This window comes from Protopterus annectens, chromosome 2.part0, assembly GCF_019279795.1.
Source record: "Protopterus annectens isolate FY-2018-M chromosome 2.part0, PAN1.0, whole genome shotgun sequence".
Taxonomy (NCBI): Eukaryota; Metazoa; Chordata; order Ceratodontiformes; family Protopteridae; genus Protopterus; species Protopterus annectens.
The window spans coordinates 1,693,030,832-1,693,040,731 of NC_056728.1; the positions used below are offsets into that span (position 1 = coordinate 1,693,030,832).

The 9,900-nt window shown below is 42.1% G+C and overlaps 1 protein-coding gene across 1 annotated transcript in view; it reads right to left on the reverse strand.

The window, feature by feature from the left end:
- Window positions 1-9,900, reverse strand: part of JADE1 (jade family PHD finger 1) — a gene marked incomplete in the record, with an annotated part of 774,739 nt that overhangs the window by 609,149 nt on the left and 155,690 nt on the right. The window contains 1 exon segment of the mRNA XM_044060432.1: window positions 6,641-6,726. Coding sequence (XP_043916367.1) covers window positions 6,641-6,726 — 86 coding nt within the window.

A 9,900-nucleotide genomic window follows, 5' to 3' on the forward strand; every position in this document is an offset into this window, starting at 1 on the left:
TCGTGTTTCACTGTTGCAGTCATTACATTTGGGTAATCTGCTGGCAGGTTGCCCTCAGTCGGCCTGAATTCCAAAGTCTTGGGTCCTGCATTGGTTGCCGTCTTCTCTTCCATGACGTCAGGGGTATAAAACATGCAGCCGACACCATTTTCTTTAGTCTTTCTTGCCATGCGGTGCCGGAAGCAGAAGCATTTCGCAAGTGCCGGTCGGCCGACTACTGAAATATTCGCGTTTGAGTTTCAGAACCGAAGTCTTCAATAAAGCCAAGTACCCCGTTGGAGAAACTTTTTTCTTGCTTTTTATCGATGTCAGAAAAAGTTAATATTTGTATTACTTGTGGGAAGCAAATATCTCATAAGGATTTCCATTTATACTGTATTCCTTGCCTAGGCCCTGATCAACGTGCCTGGCTGTCGGTTTTGTGCTAGATTTAACCAACGCACTATTAAGCGTTAGTATATTTTTGCATCCAAGTATTTTGGAAACAGATTTAACTACCCAGACATGTCGTCGGATAGCAATCTGACTACCGGAGTACATAAAAAGCGCAAAGAAAAAGAGAGAAAGGCAGTCGAGATCCAAAACCGACAAAGAAGCTTCTCCTAAGCCAGTCGCCGGTACTCAGTGAGGTGCTTTTGCAGCCCCTGATACACGCTACCTTCGAGTCACAGGCCTCTACAGACACCCATGTGGAGTCCGGCATGCCACAAGATACCAAGGTATTGGACCGACGGATATACCTCCCTCTGATGGGTCCGGAGCCGCTGAGCAGGCACTGGCTTCAGAGGGTGTATTCAGACCTCAACATTTTTATATCAAACCGACGAAAGCTGCAAAACCAAAGGCAGAGACACCTTCTAAAACTAAAAAACCGACGCCTGAGCCACGTGCACAGGCCTCTATGCCTAAAAAACAGATGATCAAAATGGCTGAAGACCTTATTACCTTGATCAGGGGTATCCATCCCCCTCCAGATAAGAGGCCTAGGTAAGACACTAACTATGAATCTTCAGATCAGGTTTCTATTTCTTCTGATTCCTCTTCTGATCAGGAATTATCTTTACCTCCCTATGAGGATTCTGATGCTGAGGAGTCTATTCCATCTGCATCTCCTCCTGAGGATTATTCATTTGGAGAAACCTTGCATACTTTGAGGGAGCATTTTCACTGGGAGAGTCAAGACTTCTCAGAATCAAAAAAGAGGCTCAGGGATTTCCTCCTTCTCCCTCAGCACAAGCCTCTAGCCATTCCCCCTGTGTTAGAAATTGTGGATGATGTCTTTTCGGAGTCAAGCCTGACCCCTGATTCCCTACCTCTGGCTCCCAGTAAGCCTGACAGGTACTACAGGGTCCCTGACTCTCATAAATTTTTATTTAGAAACCCTGCTGCTGATCCTGAAACTATTTCACAAGGTCCAAAGGGAGTTAAGGCCTCAACAGCAAAAAATCCTACCCCCTCCGACAGATTCAAGGGCGCTGGACAGATGGGGAAAAAAATTTATACATCTGCAACCTTGGCAATCAGGGCCTTAAACTGTCAATTTCATATGCTTAAGTACAAACATGTTATGGGATTGCTGAAACAGAAAATGATGTTGATTTCAGAATGTGAAGAAAATAAGGAATTGCAGGAATTATTGCATGCAGCTGAACAAGTTGGAAAGCATATTTTGCAATGTGGTTTTGATTCTTTAGAGGCCTCCTGCAGGGCTGCAGTTACTGGATCTGCGATTAGGAGGCATGCCTGGTCAAAGGAACAAAATTTGCCTGACCATGTTGAAGCTAAATTGCTAGATGCACCTATACAGCATGATTCTCTGTTTGGTATTAAGGCAGAACAGGTTTTAAAGAAAATGGAAGACAAAGCTAAGTCTATGCAAACTGTTAAAGATTTCTTATAAGTGCAGCCACCTAGATTCAGTAGACACTGGCCTACAAAAAAATTGGTCCTTTCCTGTGTCAGACAGAGCTCAAAGGGGCAAATCCAGATGCCCTAAGGGTTCCAGGTACCAGGCTCAAGACTCGTACAGGTCAAAGCAATAGGGCGCATCCACCTCCAACTCTGGAGGAGATAAAGCGCAAACTTACAGAAAGCAATCCCAATGACTTCCCTCTGCCTACACCAAGCACTTATCTTTTGGCAGCACCCATAGGGGGAAAATTAGCACTTTTTGCTCAAAATTGGCAGTTAATAACCCAGGACAAGTGGGTACTGAACATCGTATCACAGGGATACAGATTCCATTTCCACACTCTGCCAATGGCAAATGGTTGGCCAGACCTGCCAAAAAAACAATGGGCAGAGGCACAGAAACAAGTTACGTCCCTCATGGATATGGGGGCCATTCAGACAGTACCAGAACAAGAAAAAGGACAAGGTTTTTACTCAAGACTGTTCTTGGTAGCCAGAAAGGACAAGGCCTGGTGGCCAATACTGGATTTATCCATTTTGAACACATATCTGGACATTGCAAAATTCAAAATGCTCACTTTGCAACAGCTTCTGCCTATGAATGCTTGGCTGGTGACTTTAGACTTCAAAGAGGCATACCTGCATGTCCCAATAAGACAGTCGTGCAGAAGATACCTCAGATTCAAGGCTGGCTTAATGCATTACCAATTCTCTGCACTGCCCTTTGGCTTATCTACTGCGTCCAGGGTCTTTACAAAGTGCCTGGCACCAGTAATTGCATTTTGCAGACAAAGAAGTATTCAAATATACCCTTACTTGGACGACTGTCTCATTCAAGCAGAGAACAAGGACACTCTTCTACGACACCTGGCGTTTGTGAAAAGGATTCTAGCATGCCTAGGGTACACAATAAACAAAAAGAAATCTCAACTGGTACCCTCTCAAAAGATAACATTTTTGGGTGCAAGCTTGCATACAACTGCCCAGATGGCTTACCTCACACCAGACAAACAAAGGCAAATGACTACTTACTTCAAACTGATGGCAACAAAAACCCAGTCTTCTGCAAGACAAATTCTGCAGGCTCTGGGCTTCATGGCATCCTGCATCCTACTAATTCCATATGCAAAACTGCATATGAGGATACTTCCATGGCACCTAAAATATTTATGGAGTCAACATTCATACAGTCTGGAAACAAGGATTCCTCTCATCCCCTGCCTGCAACAGGAGTTTCTCTGGTGGGCAAAGGCCTGTCACCAAAACATGGGACAGCCCTTCACTCTTGCCCCTGCCAGCCAAACCTTAACAGACGCATCAGATTATGTCTGGGGGGGCCATGTGGCAAGAAGATACATTCAGGGCATATGGGCACCAAATCAAATGCATCTACATATCAACCAGAAAGAGATGCTAGCTGTTCAAAATGCCCTAACAGCCTTCAAGGACTTACTACATCCAGGACAACTACTGATAAAGACGGACAACACCACAGTAATGTGGTATATAAACAAGCAAGGGGGCACACACTCATACCCCCCTTTGCAGATTAGCCATGGCACTGTGGGACACAGCTTTGACCTCCCAAATAAATCTTCAAGCTCAATTCCTGCCAGGAAAACAGAACACTCTGGCAGACTATTTAAGCAGAAACCTTGTGGATCCTCACAAGTGGAAACTAAATCCACAAGTATTCAGCATGATAACAGAGAAATGGGGGAGCCCAGACATCTATCTATTTGCCTCTCCTCAAAATTATCAATTGAAAAGATTCTGCACAAGGACTTATCACAGACAAGCATGGAAAGTGGGCATCCTATCCTTCAGTTGGAAAAAATGTCAGTCTACGCCTTTCCTCCTCTGCCTCCTCTACCAAAGGTCCTCCTAAAAGTCAGACAAGAGAAGCCAAAAATGATATTAATTGCCCAGGACTGGCCCCGCCAATACTGGTACCCAATCCTAAGGAACTTGTCGCAATACCCAGCTTGGACCTTGCCTCAAAGACCACAACTACTGCCCCAGCAAAACAATCAGATCCTGCACAATCAACTACAGACTCAGCCTGGCAGCATGGCTAATCATGTAATCATACGAACGACACCTCTCAGTAAAGCTGTGATGGATGTCATTTTGGAAGCCAGAAGGCCTAGTATTAGAAAATCTTATGCTGACAAATGGAAGAGATTCTGTGCTTGGAATCAAGCACAAGGAAGTGATACAGCAGAGCCTCAGATATTACAATACTTAACTGAGATGCTTGACAAAGGCCCATCTTTCTCATCAATCAAAATCCATGCCTCTGCCATTTCAGCTCATTACAATACAGAGCCACCAATCTTTTCTCATCCTTTACTTAAGCAGTATCTTAGAGGATCCAAAAACCTAAGGCCTCCTAGAATATCACCATTGCCTGCATGGGACCTCAATTATGTGTTGGAAAAGCTCACTCTGCCTCCATTTGAACCAGCCGCTACCGCTGATATAAAGTTCTTATCATGGAAGACAGCTCTGCTACTAGCAATTACTTCAGCAAGAAGAGTTTCAGAGCTACAGGCCCACATGGCTGTAGAGCCTTTTATCATATTTCACCCAGACAGGGCGTCTCAGAGGACAAATCCTACTTTTATGCCTAAGGTGGTTTCCAGTGTGGCTCAACCAAACAATTCATCTGCCAAACTTTTATTCAAATCCGCAGAACAAAGGGGAGAGAATTCTGCATTCCTTGGACGTACACAGACAGCTAAGATTCTACTTGAGCAGGACAAAAGCTCTAAGAAAAACTGAACAATTACTAGTGTCATATGCTGCAGGATCAGAAGGAAAGGCCATCTCAAAGCAGACGATTTCAAAGTGGATAAGCCACTGCATCCGTTTCTGCTACTTACACCATGGTAAACCTATGCTCAAGGGCATTAGGTCTCATTGCACCAGAGCTGCAGCTACTTCAGCAGCCTTTCTCAGAGGAGTACCAACCAAAGACATTCTAGAGGCTGCTGCTTGGAGTTCTGTTCACACCTTTACAAAGCATTACCATTTGCCTCTCTACGTCCAAGGCAGGTTTTGCAACTGCAGTGCTGCAGGGCCTTATAGCCGCACCTAATGCTGTTTAGCTCCAGCCTCCCAACCATAGCTTTGGGATTCTACCCAAATGTAATAACTGCAACAGTGAAATACGAAGAACATAGTACAGTTGTGTATACTTACCATAAATGTAGATGTTAAGTGTATTCACTGTTGCAGTCCTGGTTACCCTCCCACCATCCCCCTGTCATTCTACAGTTTATCTTTCCTTCTCTATCTTCTACAACCTATGTGGTGTATTTGCTTGTAGATGAAGGTAAAGTTTATATTGATGCATGTATATAGATATATATATATATATATATATATATATATATATATATATATATATATATATATATATAATATTGCTACATTTTTGGGGGCACCAGACATCGAGCGGCAAGAAAAACTAAAGAAAATGGTGTCGGCTGCATGTTTTATACCCCTGACTACCTGATGTCATGGAAGAGAAGACCGCAACCGACGCAGGACCCAAGACTTTGGAATTCAGGCCGACTGAGGGCAACCTGCCAGCAGATTACCCAAATGTAATGACTGCAACAGTGAATACACTCCGACATCTACATTTATGGTAAGTGTACACACAACTGTACTTTCTCCTACAAGGAGAAGGCATTCACATTGTGCTCTGCAAAATGTCAGTGGTAAACCTTCCCATGTTTTAGAATGGTCATTCAAGCTTGCAGTGTATGATGACAACCATGGGAAGAAAACGTACATCCAAGTAGCTGCCTCAAAAATGCCCTATGCCAATATATTTTTGAAGAAGCCTGCTGTGGTGGCTGCCACTCTACTGTAGTGCACTTTGACCACATCCCCATGGGTCAAGTCAACTGCAGGATAAAATGAAGGGTCTCCCGGACTGTCAGAGATAACAGGAAACTAGCGGATAGTCAGCTGCAAAGGTTACTGCAACAGTGATCTCCTAGATGAACATCTACAGTTATGGTGAGACACACACCCACACAACTGCACAATGTTCACCACAGGAATCATTGCTGCAGCTGTATTCCTTACTACAGAAAGTGTCCCAGAGCTGTAGGAGATGCATCTAATGGAAAGGGGTTAAATACCCTGTAGAATTACAGCTGCAAATTTCACTCTGCTTTTCAAGTGCATGTCCATCTTGTACAGCCTAGTAGAATGTGTGGGCACAGGTCTAAAAGGCTACCATACACAAACAGATATGTTCTTAGAAAAGGCAGTTATTGCAGCTGCTACTCTTGGGGAACATGCCCCGACTGCTGCTTTCAACTTGTTTTTTGCAGGATTTGTGACAAAACATGATGTAGTTTTTTAACCATTTAGATAAAGTTTGTTTAGAGATTGGGATGTTCCCCTTCCCGAACATGAAAGAGGTACAGAACTGTTCAGAATACCGGATATGCTTAGTCCTGCCTGTGTGGCAGAAAGCTGTTGGTGGAAATTCTGGTAGTTTAAGTTTGCCACCCCAATTACAGTTTGTAAGTGGTAAAAATATAACAACTCATCTAAATCACACAAACTTGATTAGGGATATCTATAAATACAAGTAGTAAGGATAACTTACTCACTGCAACTCTAACGTAATCTAGAAACTGTTCATTTTTATCAGACATACTTGTTTCACATTCTTTGGAAAAAGTGTCTTTAAGCAGTACAATACCTCTGAAGGTTTTCTGTCGTCATGAGTGGACCAAGAGTTCCTCCTTTGCTGAGATCTAGATTGTTGAGACCAAGATGTAGAATGACCTAAAATGAAAAAGTACATTACTGCATCACTTTCAGATGCACTCTTTACTATATAGCATAAAAAGCATGACAGTATGTTTCTTAAATTTACTGAATAAATTAATGTCAATTTTGTATGTACACACACACTTACATGCACGCATATAAAAATTATTAGTGCCAAGATCAGACAGGAAGTAGTTCTAAATTCAAGTGTGGTGACAGTCCAGTCACACTGTGAAATTTTCCCCAGCTGCTAAAGCTCATCTGGTTTCTGAACTATTTATTTCCTGCCTCATCTGCATTATTTCTGTGTCTTGGCTTATCACTCATTCAGGCAACCTAGGTCTTCTGCTGCTGTTCTGTTCTCTCTTAGCTACAGTCCACAGAGAATACTTCTAATACAATCTGGTCTTATTCTCAAAATGGTCTCTGTCCTTTTCGGACACTCAAGAAGGAAAAACAGTATATGAAGGGATAACAGCACTTTACTGCTTACTTCCAAAGAAACAGATTTTAAAAAGTTGCTAACAAAGAAGGTAAACAGTCTGAGTAGTTCCAACTATTTCAGTTTGAAATGAAATGAATTCAGTACCTGAAGAATTAAAAGCAAGTTTTCTGCACTGACTGGAAAGGGGGTGTCATTTGACCATCACTGAAATTTCTTCTGCGGTACTTAGAAGCATGAAAAGAAAATATTAGCTCTCATTTGGAATCCAAACCCCAAGACCAGCATTCCATGCTGGCATCAATGCCATTGGACTAATAAGGTATCTGGACAGATAGGTGTTCAAGGTTCACTCAAGAGCTTTTTCCTTTCAGGTGTAAAACCTCTCTGGTATGATTAAGGTCAAACTGTAACCACACAAGCGTACACAGATGAGGAAAAAGCCATCTGCTTAGGCACTGTTAGAATCAGAAGTATGAAAGGAAAATAATCGCTCTCATTTAGGACATGGACCCAAAACCTCCAGGTACCAGATGAGGCTCATGTCATGTCCATTCCATTATGAGGTCTGAACCTGTGACTAGTGTCACTTAGGACTGCATTACAAATGAGGTATGTTGTTAGTTTCTTAGCAATTCTTTCAAGAATTTTGTCTTGGGGATTCAAAAGAGAAAATGGTCTAAAGGTCTATAAAATACATTTCATTATACCTATAGCCGTTACTTTATGCCAAATCCATGACTAAATGCTGTAACCATTTTTAACCAGTGACCCATAAGAAAACTTGACTCTTGTGTCACCATAAAAAGTCACTTTCACAAGCACAACACGTATGGCAACAGTTCTTTAAAATGCACATCCAAGGCAGTGTACATCTATAATTTAAACCAAAAAAAAATCACCTCTTCAACAAATTTATCAAATGTTTTCGAAGCAATTAAAAATATTTTCAAAGTCCAAAACGTGAGAAATACAATAGTCTGACTGTCACCTAAAAATGTACTGCACCTCCCCAACCCTGCAATGAACTACACAGTCTACAGACCACTCACACTTCCCTTTAACGCTATACTGCTCAATTTCCAACTCGCAAGTTAACTCACTTTATATATTAAAGAATCAAAAGTACATACTTCATTTTTTTTCAGCTGTGCTATACATTTCAATACATTTCAAAAATTAATGACTAGACCATACTAATTCCATAATACAATCTATCTGAAAACCTGGACTATTAAGTCATGATATTACTCAAATACTCAAATTTGATATTTATCCCAAGACCATCCATTCTTCTTCAAAAATCTAAAACACATTTATTCTCCTGGAACAATGCTGACCCCTTCTCTGGGATCCATAAACACCACTACCTAATCTAACACGGTCTTTATAAAAGAATGCATAAGACTCATCAACCCTGTAGTATGGCAGCCAGTACAAAGGCTTAAGACTTTGAGCTGTAACTCCTGTGGTACAAGGTTTGATTTTCTCATTTGCTAAATGTGTGGCCCTGCGCAAGTCACTTAACCAAACAGTGCTTGGGGACAACTGGGAATTTGGGCTAGGCTCTTCGATGGCCCACGGCAAAGCCTAGTAACTACCTATACTTTTGTAGGTCATATAAAACCTGCAAACTTTTTAAGGAAGGGGACTGGGTGTCTGGGACCTTAGAAGAAGCTAAAAAAACATCCTCTAGATCTCCCAAAACTGGAGAACTGTTAAAGACTTAGGAGTGCGCAGGTCCAGAATACCAAATTATCACTTCTGAAAATCGGATACCTCTCAGTCTTCTTGTCCGAGGTTGCCTTTCATACTACAAAAACATTTTTCAAATGAGAATCCCTCTAAAGACAAAGCAAAAGACACAGTGTCATCATTGTCTCTCATACCCAAGGAAGGGGACATCTGGGAGGAGTAGTGCAACTCTTCTACTAACTCTCCCAGGGATTATCATCTCTTTCTAAGGAGGAAGTCTTTCCACTATCTTTCCAAACTCCGACATTCCTCCACATCCCAGGCAGGGACTTCCTTTCTAAATGAAACTGTGGGCTGACTGACCTCCACATCAGAAAACTTTGAAACAAGCTTCAGCAATGTACTCCAGAAGTAACGTGTCTGATCTGATTGCCACACAATGGCTTTGGATCAGGGGACTGTGCCTTGATACACAAGCACAGTGGCCTTCAAAGGGGCTTTGGCAGACGCCTCAGATGGCAGAGGTCAGGGGCTGCACAAACACCTCACCTGGATATGCATCCTCAAGCCATCAAGTCAAGCACAAACATTCCAAGCCTCTGACTACCTTCTATTTATGTTGCTTCAGGATTTTTTTTTTTTTTGGGGGGGGGGGCTGTGCCCAAGGTCAGAGATAAATTGAAGATGTCATGGAGATAAGAGTCAACATCTTGGATGTGCTTAAAGAAGAGATGCTACACATTTTGTGTTTTGCACGATCACTTCGTTCTAAGTATTTTAGGAGTAAAGCCTTGGCAAATTATACAGCTTTCAATGCTGTATTCATGTCCTAAGCAGGATATGCAAAGTCAGTGAATACTGTTAAATGAAATTTGTCCACCATAAAAGGACCTGCCTTCTTTTGGAGTAAACATATTCTTAAGCATGACTGCCCATCCAAAACCGCTAAATAATACAAATTAAGACTCTGCTATACCAGCTGAGACACTGATGAACAACAAGAGTTCCCCAACAGGGTATTTACCTAACTTAGACTAAGTAAAACTGCTGCA